Source organism: Trachemys scripta, chromosome 1, assembly GCF_013100865.1.
Source record: "Trachemys scripta elegans isolate TJP31775 chromosome 1, CAS_Tse_1.0, whole genome shotgun sequence".
Lineage (NCBI taxonomy): Eukaryota > Metazoa > Chordata > Testudines > Emydidae > Trachemys > Trachemys scripta.
This window is the reverse complement of record NC_048298.1, coordinates 288,364,059-288,385,967: the sequence shown is the minus strand read 5'-3', so window position 1 is coordinate 288,385,967 and position 21,909 is coordinate 288,364,059. Positions and strand designations below refer to the sequence as shown.

General features: G+C 41.6%; 1 protein-coding gene across 1 annotated transcript in view; it reads left to right on the top strand.

Moving 5' to 3' along the window:
- Nucleotides 1-18,199, top strand: part of HTR2A (5-hydroxytryptamine receptor 2A) — a 44,253-nt gene extending 26,054 nt beyond the window's left edge. The window contains exon 3 of the mRNA XM_034759459.1: nucleotides 17,369-18,199. Coding sequence (XP_034615350.1) covers nucleotides 17,369-18,168 — 800 coding nt within the window. The 3' untranslated portion in view covers nucleotides 18,169-18,199. The remainder of the gene's footprint in view (nucleotides 1-17,368) is intronic.
- The last annotated feature ends 3,710 nt before the right edge of the window (nucleotides 18,200-21,909 follow it).

Below are 21,909 nucleotides of genomic sequence, written 5' to 3'. Positions count from 1 at the left end.
TGTTTTAAACCTGCTGCCCATTAATTTCATTTGTTGGCCCTAGGTCTTATATTATGGGAACAAGTAAATAACTTTTCCTTATTCACTTTCTCCACACCACTCATGATTTTATATACCTCTATCATATCCCCCCCTTAGTCTCCTCTTTTCCAAGCTGAAAGTCCTAGCTAATGACACCAAGCTAGGAGGGGTTGCAAGCACTTGGGAACACAGGATTAGAATTAAAACTGACCTTGACAAATTGGAGAATTTGTTTGAAATCAACAATATTAAATTCAATAAAGAGAAGTGCAAAGTGCTTTACTTAGAAAGGAAAAAGTCAATACACAACTACAACATGGGGAATAACTGGCAAGGTGGGAGTACTGCTAAAAAGGATCTGGGGGTTATAGTGGATCACAAACTGAATATGAGTCAACAATGTGATGCAGTTGCAAAAAAAGTGAATATCATTATGGAGTGTATTAACAGGAGTGTCATATTTAAGTAATTGTTCCACTTTTCTCAGCACTGGTAAGGCCTCAGCTAGAGTATTGTGTCCAATTCTGGGATAGTTTAGGTATATTTGGTCCTGCCTCGGTGCCGGGAGATGGAGTAGATGACTTCTCAAGGTCCCTTCCAGCCCTACATTTCTATGGTTCTATGTGTACTCAAGCGGGAAATTTCGCCTTCCAGCTCCAGTGTAGACATGACATTAGCAATACTGCTCCAAAAAGTAGTACTTCTAGGAATTGTGCCACAGCACCAGCCAATCAGCACTTCCGATCTCCTACTTCCCTGTCCTGCACTTTAATGACTAGACAGCATAACTTCCTGCAACTCTCTTATTCCCTTGAAGGCTTCCCTTCCGAACACTGACTTAGGCAAATCCTGCTAAGTTTATGAGATGTAATCAACTCAAATCCTAGTGTGTCCATATCAGAAGATATTTGTGCTCTATATTTCAACTCCCTAAGGCTACAGGAGTCTTTCCAATTACTTCACTGGGGTTTGATTCAGACCCCAAACCCGTTTATGCCATGCTCTTATTTCCAATTCACAGAGAACCCTCCTCCTTTAAATCCTTTCTCAAACCTTCTTTAAGAGATTTATAAACTTTAATCTATTTGTGGATATTTAAAAACTGTAAACCTCAAGATGCATGCATTAGTCATCCCAGTGACTGGGTAATCATATTGCCTTCATTCTTATCTAATCCCTCACTATAGCGTTCATCTTCTCCTGGTTTGTTCTTGTTTAACACATATCCCAGTCCTACAAACTACTCTATGCAAGTGCTTCTGTTCCTGCATGAAACAGACTGCAGATCTAAGGACATAGACTGTAAACATTTTGGGGCAGAGACTCAGGCTATGTCTACAGTACAATCAGAAAGTGTAACTGTAACACATGTAGACATACTTGATCTAACTAGATCAAAGCTAGATTGGGTAACAATAGCAGGGAAGCAGCTGGCAGCATCGGCTGTGGAATGGGCTAGTTTCACCCATGTGCACCAATCACGTTTCCTGATTGCCGTGTAGACACACCCTCAGTCTTTACTTGTTCCATAATGCGCAATATCTAGCATTATTTTGCAATAATTTACAATAATTTCTTCAAGCCCCACAAAAAAGTAAATGTATATATCTCTTGTTGGGCTAAACAATATGCTTTCTGAAAGTTCTCATGGACAGCAGAAAACAGTCACTTCAGTAGTTATATGTTATAATATTCCAGCTGGAATCAGGTTACCCTAAGTGAAAGTTAAAGGGGTGAGAAAAGTCTTAAGTAATTTGCTCTGCCAGTAGCATTAAATGATTTATATGAATTCATAAAAAGTTCCAGGTCAGAGTTATATAAAACCAGTCATATGTACTTGTATAGAAAAGTAAGTTATGACTACAGGGAGTGTCACAGTTAGACTCAGGACTCACAGTTTGTCAGACCACTCTGGTTTATTAGCACAGCGCTCTGTTAATAACACCCAGATAATGTGAGCACCCTCCAAGACCCACACTACCTTATTTTATACAGATAAAAAGGGCGCGAACTTAACAAGAGAACAAAGTAAGCAGAACTGACAAGTTTACCGGAGGCTAGACATACATATTCAATTTTCTTACTAACTTTTACAAATCTCCAGCTGATGTTTCACCATTAGCTTAAGCGGACTCATTGTTTATGTCTGAATGTTCCTTTTCCTGACACCTGTATTTCAGCATTCCTTATTTCTGCTTAAAGGTACATACAGCATCTCTTTAATCCATTCTATTTTTACAATATAATTCATTCTACTTTCACAATCCCTCCTTTTGGTCAAGCTACGCTATGATCAACAATTACTGGGTTCCACATATTAACCGTTCTTTATCTCTTTGTTCATCAGCGATATTTAAAATCATCATATTAGCACTCTGTTTTGGGGCAGTCACCTGGGTGGCATACCTTACACAATTCTGGATACAACAGGAGATTAACTGAAAACATACAAAAATTATTAAGATTCCAAACAGGATAGTCAGGGCTCCCTGAAACAACCAGTTTCCTATGCCAGAGAAATTGAATAGGTTACTTAACCACTTCCATAAAGAACTCGGCTCTTCATGGGGAAGATATGCAATTTGTTTTAAGTGGCTAGCATGATCTATTACCTCATTGGTGTCGTCAGGTATAAACACACAACATTCTTTTCCAATGAGAGCACAGGTCCCTCCTTTGGCCGCCAGCACTATGTCTAATGCCTGACGGTTTTGGAGGGCCATCTGTCGGATCGCCCCTGTTTCTTTGGCCAGGGCTTTTAAACTCTCTCCGGTTTCATTTGCCATTATTTCAACTACTGCTTGTAACCTCAGGAGCCTTTTTGCATGGTATATTACTCCCCCAAGTGGGATAAGGGAACCGCCAATGGCCTCTTCCCAGGTTAAGGGGCTTATGTTATTTACATACCATTGGGCATCTGGTAAGTCCCTTCTTCTTCGCCTGAAATTACTGAGGCGTTCTTGTGGGAAGGACCCTAGCACTCGGAATTGTGGGAAGAGTCGAGCAGGATAACAGATACCTGATCAGTTAGCTGATAACGCAGTATAAGCTTTGGTCCCACAAACCCAATGATGGCCTATTAAGGCCGGGAAGGGTCGGTTGCACCCATTTGTCACATAGGTGCCTGCAAAGGAGGAGTAATATCCTCCAAAGGGCACAGGGTAATTCTGCTTATGAGGAGTGGTGTTATTTGCATGGCATTGAAAACTTGTATTGTTTTCACTAAGATTCCTGTAGGGGAAAAATGAGATTGATTTTTCTGTTTGATCCCAGGTCGAGAAAAAAATTCAGATCCCCATACCCGCCCGCCACTCTTTAGTTTTGTTCGAATAATCCCATACACCATTGGCCACAATATGCTGAAGGCAACGGCTTTTTCCTAGATCCAGCCCTGTCCCATTACACACCCAACACCAATGACCTTTTCCCTCCACCACACTTATCCATTTAGATATATTTATTTCCACTTCTTCCCAAGTGTCATTGCTGTTCCATGTTTTGTTAAACGGACGAGGTCCTCCAGTGAGGTCTGGGGAATTGAGTGGGATTGCCAGGACAGGAACACCAGTTTGAGAGTGGCTGGGATGTGGCTGCAGACCCAGCATTTAGAAATATTAAGGGTCTGAGCTGTCCACACTTGCTGCTGGATAAAAGAATTGTCATCGTGGACTCCCCAGACCTTAAGACACCAGCAGCCGAGGAACAGGCACCACCAGAGGCGCATGTTGGAGGCAAGGCCCTTCTGGTTCTGACAACCTCAACTGAGGGAACCGCAGTCACGGTTTTACATCCACCAGGCAGCAGCACTAGGCTTGCTACTGCTTCTTTTGGGGCCTTGCTTTAGGTCGTCGTCTGCTTCTGGCAACCCTTACGAGAGCATAGATTGTAAGGTATTGCAGGCTGTTCCTATATGTCTTCTTCTGGAGTCAAAATTGACTCTGCTTGGTCCCGAGGTGTTGATTGGTTCGCTGGGGGTGGTGCCTTCTTACACTGCGAAGCATGTATCCATGCTGCGATGCCAGACAGTTTAACAGCTGTCTGGGTAGTAAGCAGTACCTGATGATTCTTTGATGTCCTTTAAGTCTCTTTACTTCTTCTTCCTTGACTCTGGCTATAACAATGGCCTTCACACCTTATCTTTTCCTGATGCATGCATTCCTCATTCACACAGATTGAGAATACAAACAATAGTATTTTATATCGAACAAAAAGGCATTGCAAATCAAACCTTGCTAAGTTTTACAATCAATAACTAAGACAATTTACATTGAGACCCAGGCCTTTAATGTTCCTCTAATCTACTTAACATAGACACAATAGAGAATCCTGTTTCTTACTTACTAAACCTTAAAACAAAGAAATGTGTATATATAACTAGAGTGCCTACTTTGTAATATATATAGGAAACCATAGTAGACATTATAACTTATCCTAAAATAAAAGGGGACCATAATCAGTCATAAGGATTGTTCTGGTCTGTCATTCCTTTCTGCTATTCAAAAAGGGTGGCTGAGAGGATGAAATCAAATCATACATTAATTCTCATAGTACATTATAAAATCCAGCCCCTACAGATCCCCCTTTTCTCATAGTACATTATAAAATCCTGCTCCTATATATCCCCCTTTTGACACTAAGATTATTAATCGCCAGTGTCACTTCTTATTTAGTTCGCGTAATAGAAAATATGGGAGGTGATTTGGGCCTGTGGCTCTACCTTTGCATACATTTGTTTTATTCAACAGCACATTTCAAACATTCCAATTAAACACATACAATTTAAAACCAAAAACAATTAGGGTTAGTAACATTAGTATGCCAGTAGTTGTGGGAGACCATTCAGAAAATATGTTATACCAATGGTAAGCTGTTATGTCTTTCTGCAGTGGCAATTCTTAACATGTTGCCATTTGCATGTATAATATGAATGGTTCAGTTTCCCACATTGCCTTTTTGTTTGTTTTAGGAACTATGTTACCTTTTTACCTTTTTTAAACACAGTACTTACATTACATTTACATTTGTCTATTGGAAGGTTGCTAACACTTCCATTCTTTTAAAACACTTTTTCCCAAGAATTATCACAGACACATAGCCCATTATACAGTACTTTGGTCTCATTATTCATTTTATCCCACATACAGGATCCTAGTGAGATGTCTTTACTACAGGGCTGTGGAGCAACAGGCATGGATAAGCATACCCACTGTTCAGTCATTAAATCCATGAGGTGGTGTACCTCAGTTTTTCTTCTACAGCAGACCAAGTTTACAATGTCTTTCCTGCTGTGTTAAGCTTTAAGTTTGTTCACAGGTAATAGCTGAAAAGCATCATTACCATAAAGGATTTTTCCAAAAATCATACACACTATACATTGTTACAGGGGTACTATTAACCTTAAATTTATTTCAATTAAAGGTATCTTGTTATACCATGCCTTTTATTTAGACAATTTGTTTGCTCACGAGGTATGTCCTTTATTTGCAGTTTCTTTGTGCTGGCAGTTCTCTCCTTCCTTTATCAGTTGGGTAATTTGCATCAACACAGGCTTGGCTTTTGGATTCAAAGCCATCAGCAGAGCTCAGAGACTCTGTCTTAAAAGGAACACAATTAACTTTTACCAGAGTTTTGATTACTTTTAACTCTTGCTTCCAAAACACACAGAGATCTGAAAAAGAAAACACAATCTATTGTGGCTCCTTTGGAGCCCTAATAGGATTTTAATTAAGTAGCATGTTTCGTTTGCATTTCTTTTACCCCCCTCTATAATATACACTGCACACGTCTCCACATTCCTTCTATACTTTAACTTTTAAAACATTAGCCATATTAATTTTTACATAAGGTGTAACTGTTTCTTTTGTTCTTACAGAGTTTTATATACCCTTATGAAAGTGACAGTCTGATTACACAGAGCCATTTTAAGGCTCAGTGTTTCTAACATTGCTTCTTTTTGTTTTGTGCACCTCACCCCTGCTGTTGCTTCAGAGGGGCACTGTCGGTTTTTTGTTTTGTTTTGTTTTGTTTTGTTTTGTTTTTCTACAGCTCTCATCTGCAATTTTGTTACAAAAAAAACAAACAAAAAGAATTCAGAATCTCTTCCTATTCTCCTGATTTTGACTGCTCTGCTGCAGCCATGACTTGGTCTTTATTTAAAAACAATTTAAATTTTGTAAAGAATCAAGTTTCCCCTTAAGGGTTAAATACTAAATCTCAAAGCCAACCAACACTGATTACCTGTGTCTGGCAAAAAGGTCTGTCAGTTTTGCAACTTTGAATTAAAGAGTCAAATGGATTTTTAGTGACATTATAAACAAAACAAAAACCAATTTATCTTAAACCTACAAAACAGGAGTTCTACAAACCTCACATATTTCCACAGACAGACAGATACATACACATTTTCTTTTCCTTAATATCCCTTTTACACTGCTTTGTTTTTATATAGCTGTACATAGATTACATTACCTTTGTACATTTGGGGCAGTTAAGTTCCAATAGAAACCCCCCCTCCATTTTCTTTTAGCAAATTTGACTAAATTGTTCATAGTCAAATGATTTTAATTAGATAGTTTCTTTACCTGGATTACTTACAGACATTCCTCTGGAAAAGGGCCCATTTTTCCTTTAAAATGGCTGCAAAGAAACCAAGAATTCTTTTTCTCTTTAACATGGTCCTTTTTAACATTTTCACAAAGTTTAACTGCTTAATTCTCTCCAACCTCTGTAGAGTTAACTTTTCACTCTCTTTCCTTAAATCACTTGTTTATCTCCCAAAATTATCCTTTGTCAACTCAGATTTCACCATTTTAAGTATTGTTCCAGGGGTTCATGCCTGCACTTACTCCTGACACTATGCCCTTAGGGCTTCCAACCTGTTTTTCAGTTTATTTATCTGTTGCTTGCCTGCTTGTCTGGGCCCCGATCCTGCTTTTTCCAATGAACTGGTTTTGTGAGTGATATTATGGTCATTTCACAATTTTGAAAGAAATGTTTAAGGAAAGGGACCAGGAAGGGTGGGGGCTAGTTGAGGAGCCCACCCTCCTTGCTGAATTGGTAGTGGAACACTAAAGAATCAGTTTCTGAGGCAGACAATGAAGGCAAACAGAACAAGGGGCTTTTTATCCTTTTTACAATGAGATGGGAGTATGAAGGGGGTTGGGATCGATCCGGGGTTGTTGTTTTTTCGGAGAACGGGGTAAAGGGGAGCGCTCGGTCTGGTGGTGAGAGAGGAGGCTTTTAATAAAGCTTTTAACTTAATATTTGAATATTTGAGAGGCGAGTTTTGATTTTGTCCACCTACGATTTGCCTCTTCCCTCCACTGCATGAAACAATTAACCTCTCCTTTAGCCAATTTAGTTTTAGGTTGGCCAAGTTTGTTTTTTAAGACGTCCACTCGGTCTTTGTTCCAAGATTTTAACAGTGGCCACTGAGTTTTGGGATTCCCCTGAGTTAGGCTAGACCATTTTTCCAGAAATTTACAGGAGTCCGGACCCTTCCTAAAATACATAAAATGAGCCGGCGTTCCTTTAGGGAACTGTCCCGACATAGACATCTGGTTACCAATACAGGAGGACTTTACACATACCAATCACACAAGAAGGAAATTTGGGTTCATCAGAACGATGCCCGGTGCAACACACAAAAGGAGCCCACAGGCTACTGCCTCAGTCGCCCTTGCTTTCACACCAAGGGTTTTACCCAAGGTCCGGTGTGCAGATTTCACTCACTCAGACTGCGGGGACAGGAACCCCTTGGTCAGCCGATCCCCGGACGGAGATGGCACGCAGACTCAAACACTCCACAGGAGGACGGATAGACACAGAGACAGGACAGTCCTCAGTCCGGACAAAACACAGAAATAATTACCTGACCAGATTCCTGATGTCAGATCCCGGGATCCCTACCAGAACAGAGTGGGAACCAACAGGTTTGATGGCGTAGACTTCACTGTGGTCGTGCGCCCTTCCGTTCAGGAGGAGGACCGCTCGGGCCAAATGCCCAGGTGCCGGCTGCCACTGTCGTCCTACAAAAACGGTCAGGAATCACTCAGCCCCAGTGAAGACGGTTGCCATCTCAGTGGGACCTCCAAATTGTCAAAGTTGGACTCAGAATTCACAGTTTGTCAGACCACTCTGTTTTATTAGCACAGCACTCTGCTAATAACATCCAGATAATGTGAGCACCCTCCAAGACCCACACTACCTTATTTTATACAGATAAAAAGGGCGCGAACTTAACAAGAGAACAAAGAAAGCAGAACTGACAAGTTTACCGGAGGCTAGACATACCTATTCAATTTTCTTACTAACTTTTACAGATCTCCGGCTGATGTTTCACCATTAGCTTAAGCAGACTCATTGTTGATGTCTCAATGTTCCTTTTCCTGACACCTGTATTTCAGCATTCCTTATTTCTGCTTAAAGGTACATACAGCATTTCTTTAATCCATTCTATTTTTACAATATAATTCATTCTACCTTCACAGGAGTAATATGAAAAATTTAGGAGCAACGTTTTATTTATTGTACACTTTCCTGTGTAGATGGCGCCTTAGGGGAAGATGTCAGGGAATACTGTCCTGTGTCTCTGTAGGGTAGGGTTACCATACTTGACAAATAAAAAAAGAGGACCCTCCATGGGGCCCTGGCCCCGCCCATTTCACACACCCAGCCCCGCCCCAACTCCGCCCCTTCCCCGCCCCAACCTCGCCCCATTCCCGCCCCCTCCTCCCTCCCACTCCCAGCCACGCGAAAAGGGCTGCCCGAGCGCTACCGGCTTCACGGTTTGCCGGGCAGCCCCCAGACCCTGCACCCCCGGCCGGCGCTTCCCCAGCGCAGCTGGAGCCCGGCAGGGGAAGCACCCAGCCGGGGGCGCAGGGTCTGGAGGCTTCCCGGCAAACCGAGAAGCCGGTAGCGCTTGGGCTTCGGGCAGCTCCTATGCCTCCAGACCCTGCAACCCCGGCCGGGCACTTCCCCTCTCGGGTTCCAGCGGCGCAGGGTCCGGAGGCATGGGGGCTGCCCAAAGCCCGTAGCGCTCGGCTCTTAAACAGAGACGAAGAGTCAGGGGAGGAGCAGAGCCGCCGCGGGAGGGGAAGTGCCCGGCCGGCATTTTCCCGGACATGTTCGGCTTTTTGGCAATTCCCCCCGGACGGGGGTTTGATTGCCGAAAAGCCGGACATGTCCGGGAAAAACCGGACGTATGGTAACCCTACTGTAGGGAATATTGAAATATTAAAAGGAAATAGTATCAGGCATTGTGTCCTACTAGCTCTATATGAAATCCATCTGTAAGATGACATTTTCTGTGGATTTGTGGAAGAAATAATAATAAACACACACACATTGAAATGCAGCCACTTCCTAGGGTACGGGGTGGCAGCTAGCTGGCATATTATGCACTGTCCAAGAGTGAGTGAGAGGAAATTTACACTACACTTACTAAAAGAGCCATGAGATGTTTAAGGTTCACACAGAGCAGACAGAACCTTTGGTGGAGATTTTCAAACCACCTAGAGATTTTGGACACCCACTTCCCATGGGAATCCCCTAGGCAGCTTTGAAAATCTTCACCTCAGTTTTCATGGTCTAAAGACCAAACATGAACTTCATAGAACTCATCCTTTACAAGGGAGGGATGAAGTGGCCTGGATAGGATTAGAATCTGTGATCCCAAGATATTGCCAACCAAGAGCAAAGGGATGCCAAACTGCCCCTCTCTGATTACCAGCATTAAGCTGTAATTAGTGGGTGCAGAATGGGATTTGGTGCAGTGTGACGGAGGAGCAGAGTGGAAGCACAGCCCTGCTGTCTCAGGCTAGCCTGGATGCTTTTGTTCTAAGAAAGAGAAATGCATTGCTGGAACTAGAGTTAATATAAGGCTGGCAGCATTTGGGCAGAGATGAAATTATAACATTAAAGAGAGAGGTTTGTCACTACTAGAGCTGGGCAGGATTTCAGAGAATACATTTGGATTCATACAAAAGTCAGATAAACATATAAAAAAAATGCTCACATAATGGTATCACTTGTGTTGTGTAACTTGCACGTGTCCAGTAGAGAGCCAGAGCCAGACTGTGAGTGGCCCTTGTGTGGGTGTGTAAAGGAAAGTGCACAAGCAGCTTTCCCAACCCATGTGCTCCCAATGCAAGGCCCAATCACAGTTGCAGACACTGCACTCAAAGGAGGACAGAGGATACTTCCTGAGGGCATCCTGTGGGTACACATCACTCCAAAAGAGGCACCAGCTGGCAGAGAAGGCCAAGTGTTTTGCAGGGTGCAAATTACACCAGTCCAAAAAGTGGGCAGTACCTGGGCACACTGAGCTGCTTGAAGGACAGATTGCACTTCCCTGAGTAACAATCCCTCCCTGAGCTCGCTCCAGGCAGTGCAACTCTGCAGGGTCCCCAACGCTGGCCAAAATTTGGCCCATTGCTTGAATATGTCTGAAATATGGTGATGGCCAAGATTTAGGCAGGTGATAATTTTTTTTTTAATTTAGGGGTGAGCAAAGGGGCAGAATTTTGTTACAGATAAAATTTAACAAAATTAAAAAATGTGTTTATAGTACTTCAGACAGTTCTTAAACATACGTAACAGTACTCACACAGTATAAAAAACAATTTAAATTAACACTGCTGCCGTGATGGACCTTGAGTTGGAGCTCCCAGATTTAAATGAGAGGGAACTGATGGCAGGGTGTTGAGGGGACCTTGACTTTAGAATCCACTCCATTCTCCACCCCTTTATAGCTCAAATCTGTTGATCTTCAGAACATGTGGCAAATTCCAGCTCAGATTTACTAGTACACTCCAGCTGTTTTGTGCTATGCTGGTTTTGCAAAGCCGCTGTAAACTCAAGTTTACTCGTCCAGTTAAACTCAGTTTATGATTGCTGTGTGTCTGCAAAGCAACCAGAGAATACCAGTAAACCATGCCCTTTATCAATTTTTTCAGGCTTTTGGGGAGAAATGCATGACGGTTAGTATTGTTTTGATTTGGAGTAGTTGAGCTTTGATATATTGAGATAGCCTTTTTGTTGGTCTAGTTGTGCCATGAGGTTGAGGATTATCCCTTACTGCTTTTGTATGCATTATGTTCTATGGTTGGTTAAAAGCACCTAGAGTTTTGGACAATCACTTTTTATTTGTGTTTAAATAATAAATAAATCCCCTTAAGCCACAGGAAGTATAATATTTAGAGTCTCTTATTTATAATACATACTCCGTTTTCAAAATATTGCCCTCCCTGCTCTTCATCAGCTGGTAGTTGAGTGAGCTTCTGCATCAGTGATTATATATTGAGCTTTGAAACTGATTTCTCTGATCTTGAGATGTGAAGATTCCAGACATTCCCTATGCCTTCTTAACATAAATCTACAGTCACCAAGAGCAAGGCTATGGGAGCAAGAATATTGTAAGGAGTGAGACACTTCATGTCCGGATCATCAAGCAGAAATAAACGAATTGGTCTGCATTCTACAGGATAAACTCAGTGAGTTCCTGTAATCCATGATAAAAGTTGAGTCTTTGTTATCAAATACAGATCCTGTGTGAAGTGTTTGGTCAGTGCTAAGTCTGGATTACTGTAATGTATACTCCAGGGAGTTATCCTTGGAAAACCCATGGCTTATATGGAATGTGGTCACCCAGTTAAGGCCTGATTCAAAATTCATCAATAGGAGTCTTTCCACTGGCTTTGGATCAGGCCCTTACTTAATGGTGTTCTTCTTATGGAGCATAACACACCTGTGCTTTGTATACTGCACTGGTTGCCCATTTGCTCTGAGGGCAGAATCCTATAAAGCTCTGTGTAAAGTCCAGTTTTACAAAGTCCTACCGGTATGTAGTTTGGCTTCCTTAGAGCTTGACTTTTTTTTTTTTTTTTTTAATATCTCATAGAGCTGGAAGGACCTTGAAAAGTCATTGAGTCCAGTCCCCTGCCTTCACAGCAGGACCAAGTACTGTCCCTGACAGATTTTTGCCCCAGATCCCTAAATGGCCCCCTCAAGGATTGAAGTCACAACCCTAGGTTTAGCAGGCCAATGCTCAAACCATTGAGGTATTCCTCCTCCCTTTCCACCACTTAAGTCAATGGGAGTATTGCCGTTAGTTTCAGTGAGTAAGATGCATCCTTAGAGACCACCTGTCCAAACATGCACTGGAATCAGGGCCAACCAGAGGATTCAGGGGGCCTGGGGTCTTTGGCGGCAGGGGGTCCCCGCCGCTGAATTGCTGCTGAAGACCTGGTACATCGGCGGCGGGTCCCGGGACGGAAGGACCTCCCGCCGCGGGTCTTCAGGGCACTTCGGCGGCGGGTCCCGGAGCAGAAGGACCCCCCACCGCCGAACTGCCGCCGAAGATCTGGAGTGGAAGAAGCTCAGGGGGCCCGGGCCCCGCGACAGTTTTCCGGGGGCCCCGGAGTGAGTGAAGGACCCCGCTCCAGGGGCCCCGAAAAACTCTCTTGGGGGCCCCTGTGGGGCCTGGGGCAAATTGCCCCACTTGCCCCCCCCCCCTCTGGGCAGCCCTGCCTGGAATACCCTTGCTAAAAGTCCCCCAGAGGGCAAGGAGCAAGACATTCTCAGAGGGGGAGCCTAAAGACTGGAATTTGCTTCCCCGTTGTTTCCAAAAAGCTTCAATTTATTGTCCTTTAGGAAATGCTGCATTGCTTATCTATTTGCTCAGGCTTTTCCATAGTATGCATCCTGCAGAGTAGATTGGCGAGAGAGGGAATTATTTTTGAGTTAACTTTTGTCAATTCTATTTTTAATTTATGATTGTTAACTTCTATAAACACATGCATATTTTATAAATCAATCAATAAACGAATGATTAAAATTTAGACCAGAGCTGTTCCTTTATGCACTCCTGAAGCATGAATGTCCTTTATAGTTGTATCCTGGCTAGTGTAAATGTGGATGACATTCTCAATCGTATAAACATGTGATCGGGTTTAAAACACCTACTAAAATAATAGCCTTAGCTGTGAGTTTCACAGGTTAATTATGTATTGTGTTAAAAAAGCATTTCCTTTTATTAATCATTTTAAATTTGTTGCTTTTGAATTTACTCCCTTTGCCTAATTAGATTCTGTCATTTGCACACTTTAATTAACCAGAAAGCTTGCTGTTGAGCAATGTAAGATTTCCTGCCTCTTAATATCTGGCAGCATTTCCAGCCTCTGCCAATGCAGGAAAAGAAAGAACAGGACTGGGAATCAAACTTGGGGTCTCCCATACAATAGAACATAGCACAGTCATTAGCCACATGGCTGGAGCATCATTTAAATTGAAGATCAATTTTGCACAATACAGATATAACAGCTACATCTGGCAATGCCAAATCTATATTGTGGACCTTATTTATTACATTTGGTAAGGGAACTGCAATGGAATGGGAAAACTGCAGTTAAAAACTGAAGATAGTGTCTGCTCAGTCACAGTGATGAGGTTATTTGAAAGTAAGAAATCTGAATTTAAGAAGACGTAAATTCTCCAGAAATCGCCAAGAGCAAACAAAACAGATGGATAATAAAGCTCCTTACCAACCACTGAAGCAGTAAACTGTGACACTGGAAATCTGCCAATGCCTTTATCCCAGTTCTCATGAATGAATCTTTGACATTTTATGATGCCCATTTAAGGTAGCCTAGAATGACTGGATTATTTGTTCATGATGTTTTACCTTTTCACAGGTTTGTCTCTGGCTTTGTACTTGAAAAAGCCTGCAGTTATGCTGAGAATTTTCAACTTTCTAGGACTATTAACCATCTTAATAGCACTCCTGCTCTTTTGAATCATTATGCTCTGCAGCAATGCAAGGACTCTATTCTGTTGATACCGTTTTGTATTTTATCTACACAGCTCACAGTAGTTCCTTGAATCAAATGAGAAAAAGAGAACTGCTGTTATCTATACAAGGCAGAACTGGATGGGGGAACTTATGGTATTGCTCTGATTGGTGTATTTTTGTACGTGCCTAAAGCCTAATAGTGAGCTGTTGAGTGCCCTCAACTCTCATTCAATTTGCCAATGAAGTCATTTGGAATTGCGAAAGCTCAGCATCTCACAATAGGTACTCAGCACCTCACACAGTTGGGCCTCTAATTACTCAAACATCACATACAAATATATTTCTGGTAGATGCCTATTCATGTAGAATTGACTAGGCTGTGGGCCAGAAATATGTTCTGAGTTACATACCCTGTAACTTCAGTTGGGTTGCATGGGGTTCTAGTCATATTGGTCCCTGTAAAATTCTCCATGAGGTTGTCGCTTCTTACAATAACTCAGTGTAGGTTACATTTGAGTTATTAGGTTTCTACAACAATACAACAGAAATAGTTAGGGCAACACCACAAGCCTGCTATCAAATTGAAACCCAATAGCAATTGGGTGCTTCACCCTCTTAGGGCTTGTCTACACTACCGCGCAGGGTCAATCTAAGATACGCAACTTCAGCTATGTGAATAGCATAGCTGAAGTCGATGTACTTAGATCTACTTACCGCAGTGTCTTAACTATGGTAAGTCGACAGCTGACACTCCGCTGTCAACTCCACTTGCGCTTCTCGTTCTGGTGGAGTACCAGAGTCAACGGGAGAGCGCTCAGCAGTCGATTTATAGACGTGATAAATCGACCCCCGCTGGATCGATCGCCGCCCGCCGATTCGGCGAGTAGTGTAGACAATCCCTAGACTCCTTCAGAAAAACAGGTTTTCTTGCCCAGTAGGGTAAGTTTGCATGTGTGAAATTGTGTCATAAAAGTTTTTACATCAACAAGGATAGTAGTGATCACGCCTCTGAAACCTGGGCCCTCTTGTCATTATTTTCAAAATTGCCCTCCACCTCCTGCTGCTCTCTTAAATGCTTTTCTCAGTTGTAATCCACATTGCCTCCTCCCTTCTTTCTGGGGCTGCTGTGGAGAGTTAAGGCTGCAGCTGGGCCTTTTTCAGTTGGAGATTTAAAGCGCTCTGGCTAAGAGCTTCTAACTAGGCTAAAAATACTGAGTGATGTGCAGGGGGGAGGATAAATCTTTTGTAGGAGGCTTGAGGGTAACCTCCCACGGTCTTTTTATTGAAATGCCTGCTGTTTTTGATACAGTTCAAGTTCAAGTCAAGTCAACCTTGGCAGGGATGACAGTAGTAATCAGACAAGGGGTTAACTATATGGGTAACACTGAGCACTGGGCTCCACTGGTTCACCAGCAATAAGGCAGCCTGGGATTCGTGCATCCCCCAGGCCCCTGGGTCAATGGGGCTCCTTTGGAGCACTACGAGCAACTTAAAGTTGCTCTCTCCCAGCAGAACCCCTGAGGAGAAAGGACAGCAGTGCAAACGTTAGCCGTCTTTCCTTGAAATATATGTTGAGTTACACTCATGTAATAAATTGCAGGGCCAAGTGGTAAACTCCATTCACCTTGGACCGTTTCACCTCCATCAAGCCCATTAGACCACAGCTCTATAGGAGAAACAATATTCAGTCCTGCACCAAGGACAGGTTTTGTAAAGGGGGTTGTGTTGTACAAAGACAACCAAACTGGATCTGTCAGCCAGGAAGAGAGGATGTGGCCCTACCTGGCCAAAGATCACCTCCACCCAGTCACAGCAAGCACAGCAAAAATCCCCTTAGGGTCCTGTTCTCTCTCCCACCCCTCTCAACCAGGCCTCTGCAAGGATAACTGCAACCCCTTTCTAGGATAGTTGTGACAATTTGGGGAATCTGTCTATGTACAACCTATGAATTCCAGTTTGATTTTATGAACTGCCTGCACCTTTATGTTTTCTGACTGTCTTTTACTGTGTACTGCCTAGCACTACTTGTGCTAAGGAGCCAGGGGAGTGGTGCTGACTTGTCTATTCACGAATAGGCCAATTGTTATGGTCTATCAGGACCTAAATAGATCTTACCCAGAGAGTAACTCCTGCCTAGATTAAGCCAGTTTTCTCCAATTTTTCTGCAGGGCACTGGAATTTGGAGAGTGGAAAATCCTCAAACAAAAGAACTAAGAGATCAGTTGTTAGCATTGGGTCTTTATCACAGAACCTGAGGGTATGTCTAGGGGCTCAGGCTTATGGCTGAAAAAGTGCTGTGAAGACGCTGGGGTTCAGGATCCAGACTGAGCTCTGGGACCCGGTGAGGGTCCCAAAATTCAAGCTCCAGGCCACGCCCAGATACCTACACAATTTTTAGCCCTGCACCTCAAACCCCTGTGAGTCCAAGTCAGCTGACCCAGGCCAGCCACAGGACTTTTAGCCCTGTGTAGACACAGCCTGAGAGACTTGGAAGGAATCCAGAGGGACTCTCAGAGACAAAAGAAGCGGGGGGGCTGGAGAGAGGAACAGAGGGGTATGCTTTTGTAGCAGAGGGGTCCTTTTAACTGCAAAACCAGCCACAGAAGAAGAAACCTGACTGCAGCGAGGGGAGAGAGTGAATGAGTGAGCAAGTGTCAGAGAAGCCACATGCTGGAGGGGTATCCTGGACTCCTTAGAGGACTTGGCCTAAGCCCAAAGTATGCTCTAGAGTGGTGAGGAAACTAGGCAGGGAACAGTATATAGGCATTTTATTGCTTGTCTAGATCTGTATATTTCTCATGCTAGCTAAAGTAAAAAAGTTGATTGTTTTTTGGAACCCTTACAAAGCCTGTGGGTCTGTTTGTGTCCACACTGTCCCATGCCCCTGAAGAGGTGAACTGTAAACTCAGAGTGCCCACAAGCCTGGCATTCTGGGAAAGCATGTACTTAAACTACTGGGGAGATTAGCGGATCAGCACAGGCCCTGGTGGCCTAAGCCAGCTGGGCTGTGAGGCCCTACTTCCACAAAAGGGTACCAGACAGAGAGCCTGTGCCTACAAATTGTGTCAGGGAGGCCAGAGAAAGAGACAGTGCTGCAGCCTGCTTAGACCATGGGAAGCTTAAGAGTACACTGTGTGGTGGGACCCAAACCCAGCAATCTGGTGAGTGTCCAGCTCGGGGGAGCTCTACTAGGGCTGTGACAATAGTAACACTCCAAACAGAAGCTTCTTTCCCAAAAACTACATGCTGATGCTCCAAGACAAAACGTACAAACAGCATTCTTTCCCTGTGGTTCCCCTGTAGTCCTAGCTCAAAGGGTGAGACAGGAATGGAATCAGCAGACTATTGCACACGAGTTGGAGGCACTGGGGAGTGGTTTCTATGTACTTGGAATTAGTTTTGGAATGTCTTTTAATCTAATCACTTTGTATCAGTTGTAGGTTATGCCCAGTAACTGTAAACCACATTTCATGTTTCGTCAAATGATGCGTATTTTTTGGTATTTATTTATCATTAATGTGCATGAAATTCTCTTTCTTTTTTCTAACCAATCTTCAGGTATCTCAATGCCAGTACCTGTGTTTGGACTACAAGATGATTCCAAAGTGTTCAAGAAAGGTAGCTGCCTGCTGGCTGATGAGAGCTTTGTCTTAATAGGCTCTTTTGTGGCGTTCTTCATTCCTTTAACCATCATGGTGGTCACCTATTTTTTAACTATAAAATCACTTCAGAAAGAAGCTACCTTATGCATTAATGACCTTGGCACAAAGACCAAGTTTGCTTCATTTAGTTTTCTCCCTCAAAGTTCTCTGTCATCGGAGAAACTCTTTCAACGCTCTTTGAACAGAGAGCTGGGGAATTCAGGAAGGAGGACTATGCAGTCAATCAGTAATGAACAAAAAGCTTCCAAGGTTCTTGGTATCGTCTTCTTTCTGTTTGTTGTGATGTGGTGCCCGTTTTTCATCACCAATGTGATGGCAGTCATTTGCAAGAAATCCTGCAATGAAGAAGTCATTGGAGGACTGCTTAATGTATTTGTCTGGATTGGCTACCTTTCTTCGGCTGTCAACCCATTAGTATACACACTGTTCAATAAAACCTACCGTTCTGCTTTCTCACGTTATATTCAGTGTCGATACAAGGAGGAGAAGAAGCCTTTACAGCTGATTTTAGTGAACACCATACCTGCTTTAGCATATAACTCCAGCCAACTCCAGCTAGCACAAATGAAGAGTTTAAAAAAAGAGGCTAAAATAATGGCCAAGGATTATTCTATGGTTACAATCGGAATACATCCTTTAGATAGTACCTCAAAGGGCAGTATTAGCCCAGTCAGTGAAAAGGTTAGTTGTGTGTGACTCTGCTAGCCTGTCAACAGCTGCCATGGCAACCAATGGTATGTACTCAGAAAACTTCATCTAACTCTGAGAAGCTTTGATAGCTTAGGAAAATTAGCCCTGTCTAAGAGAACTTCAATAGCATTACATACTCATGTTATCCAGTTGATGACGAACAGGGTTAAAATGCTATCAAATGTGCATTTTTTTCATACAGTATTTCAGCTGTTTTAAGCACAGGCTTTATTAAACTTATTTTTTTAGTATCCTAAATAATATATTTCTTAAAGAAAAATGCAATTTATTGTATTATTACACCATGGGCTGTGAAGAAATTAATGTGTTTCTTTTCCTTCTGCAAATGAAAACAAAGCTATTGTTTGGTTTACTTGCTGGTTACGTTTGAATTAATTTGTCTTGCTACAATGTAATTTTATTATCATTAACTGAATGAGCACTTTACAGGAGTTTACAGGAAAAGAAAACATCAGTTAATTTATGGATATATATTTAAAAGAAAATAAATATTAAAGAAACTGCTATGAAAACCTGTATAGATCAACTATGTGAAAAATTTGGTGTTTTTATGGATATTTTTCCTTTCCAATTACAATTCCGGAATGTTGTTGGGTTTTCTGCCATTTGTTCTGTACTTCAAGTTAGTTCTCTTCAAAAGTAAATTAAATTTGAATGTTCCTTTGTCACTACAAACATTATTGAGCTCTATTTTCTATTTCATTTTACCCCTATTCTGAATGTTTCACGTGCACTGGTTTAGACTTTAAAATATACTGTTACAAAAAACCTCTATTGAGCTTGGTTCTCTACTACATTATACTGATTTTACAACAGTGTAAGTGAGGTAACAGGGTGGAAAATCAGGCCCAATACTGCTAAATAATTTCAGGCTTAATCCTGTTGACATTTCTCTTTATAGCTCCCATAGGTTTCAAATAGAATTAATTTCAATGGGAGTTCTGCATGAGTAAGGAGTGGGCTTTAATAGAATATCTTTCCACATTTCTGCTTGATTAGAAAGGACATTATTATGGTATTTTCCTTGTTTTGTTTTAATGTTTCTATACTGAGAATAATTAGAAGACTGAAAAAGAAGTGTTGTTTTTTCTTACTAGAATTTGGTTTTCCTCCATCACATATACAAACTATTTTGCTGCTGTTAGAGGGTTGCTCAGGAATGCTGGACTGCTTGCATTATTTGGCTACAATCTTAATGAGGGATGCCTGGGCAGATCCTTACATTTTGTGGAGGCCCACTGAAAATAATGAGATTCTGCAAATGGTGTAGGGTTCTACCTGCACAGATTAATGGCAGGATAGTTAGATTATTTTAAAAAGCATCAAATATTTTACTTTGATAAAAAGGCCTAATCATGCAAACATTTACTACTAGGTATAGCATATATTTCCATTGAACCCAGGAGGATTCTGTGTGGGAGTAAAATTATAGCTGTTGCTACTATCTGGAAGATTGCATCCAAATATTAGACACTTACATGGACTTTACAAACAGGTATAAGAAAAGCAAGGTAAAGTCCGGTTTTAGAGCCTATCAACTGAAAATAAAGGGTCACTATTTGGTCAAAAGTTATGAGCCAAACCCTACTGTCTTCATTAAGTCACTGAGTTTCACCAGTATAAGGAGTGAGTAAATACTGAGTGAGGAATTTAGCATTTGGCCCCAAACCAAATTCCCTTAGATGATGACAAATGAAACAATGTTAAAAATCGAATTTAGTGCCTATTGCGGCCTTGCACCACCTGCACAATGGATGAGTCATAGGAGCCTTCCCTGGTGCAAAGAACAAGTCACATTTCAGTCTGCACTGACTTCAGTGCAATCATTACTCACCACTAGTGCATACCTAGGAGATCTGAGAGCCATGGTGTTTACCTGAACCACAATATTTTCTGAAGCTCCTGAGTGGGCGAGTGCTTCTGCATACAATCTCCACCACTGGGCTGTGCTTTACAGACATAACTGAGCATTTAATTTCCACTGATTATACTGTTTATTTATTTTCTGCATTTTATTCAGCTTGGCCAACAAAAGCAGACTCCCAATTTCTAGAAAATTTCATTTTCTGTCTCTAACAACACTAGTACAATGTTGCATTGCTCAGGTTGCAAACTGAAGGGAAATGTTGCAGTCTAAACAAGTGATTTTAATTAATTGTTTTACATTTCATTAAAGGATGCCTATTAATATATGATTCTTTAAAACTTATTAAAATAAAACCTATATTTTAGACCTATGCTACCTGACAGTGTCCTTTTTATTAATTAATATAGGTAATAGAGAATTTACTTTTCCATTGGAAAGCAATGTACAAGACATGGAGATATATATACACACACTCACATGATTTTTAATGTCATTAGCTCTCAGATAGTTGTTTATGCAGGGAGAACAACAGCTTTAGTCCAAGAAGCCTCTTCAAACAAAGATGATGGAATGCATAACAGACAAAGATGAATGTCTCTGGCTCTTCATAAATATCTTTGACAATTTGATTGCTACAGTACCTGATCCTGCAGCCTTACTCTGGCAACATTCCCATAGACTTCAATGAGCTTTTCCTGAATAAGGACAACAGTCCCCTACTTTTTAGTAATAGATTTGCGAGACAGTTAATAAATAGATATCAACTAAGAGATAAATGTTATTGTTGGTAGACATCAGGGTTTAGCAATTTCAAGACCACAATTTATAGCGCCGTGCTGATATCTAGGCACTGTTTGAACTGAAATACCATTCTGCTTACTAAGGCTGGTGGGGAAAAATTATTCCACTTCATGAAAAAAATTGAGATTTTGACATTTGTTTTGGTTCCACATCAGAGAAAAACAAGACCTTGTGACATCAGACCTTATGACATTTTTCTTGAAAAAAAAAAAATGAGAGCTACCACCCCAGGTTAACTCAACTGTTAGGGCTCTCACCTGGGATGTGGGAGACCCAATTTCCAGCCTCTGTGCTCTGAATCAGCAGGCTGTTGGCTATTCTTGGGTGGGGTCTCTCTCTCTCTCTCTCTCTTCCACCCTGGATCTGAGAAACATTTACAATCTAATAGCATTTTTGATGGAAAAAAACCTTCATCTAAAATCTTTCAACCAGCCTCTGCTGTTTAATAACTTTTCAACAGCATCTGAAAAATGTTCAGTGACTTCAAGCTTCTGTCATAGAATATTTCCTTAGTTTGTGGCTACTGTGCACATTTTTATATACAGTAGGGCAAAAAAATCCTCCATTTCTATCCCATTCATGCAATCATGTACTGTATGTATGTAATTGGTGCCTAATGGTAAGATGCATTCTATTTTGAATACATAACAAATATGTTTATGTAAATACACAAAAGAGAAAAATGTTTGTTGTATTTTGAAAACTTTAAATGTGAAATTGTGCTCTAATGTTTAATTGTTTTCTTAAATCTCACGGCTAGCCAAGCAGATTAAAGCACTCAAATGCCATCAGTTCCTTTATAAATTGGAAATTTGTCTTTAGTTATTGGGGGGCGGGGTGGGTTGTTTGTTTTGGTAAATTTTAGGAGAACTATATTTGCTGAAGGCTAAAAAAAATATTAAAGTGTCTTGTTAGAGTCAGACAAAGCAGAATAGCACCTTAAGGAACGTTATGACCTTAATAAACACATGGAAATTATGATCATTCTACCTTTCCACTGAATGTATTTCTCTACAACAAAAATGTATTTTCTTTGGATAGGCGATATATATCTGACC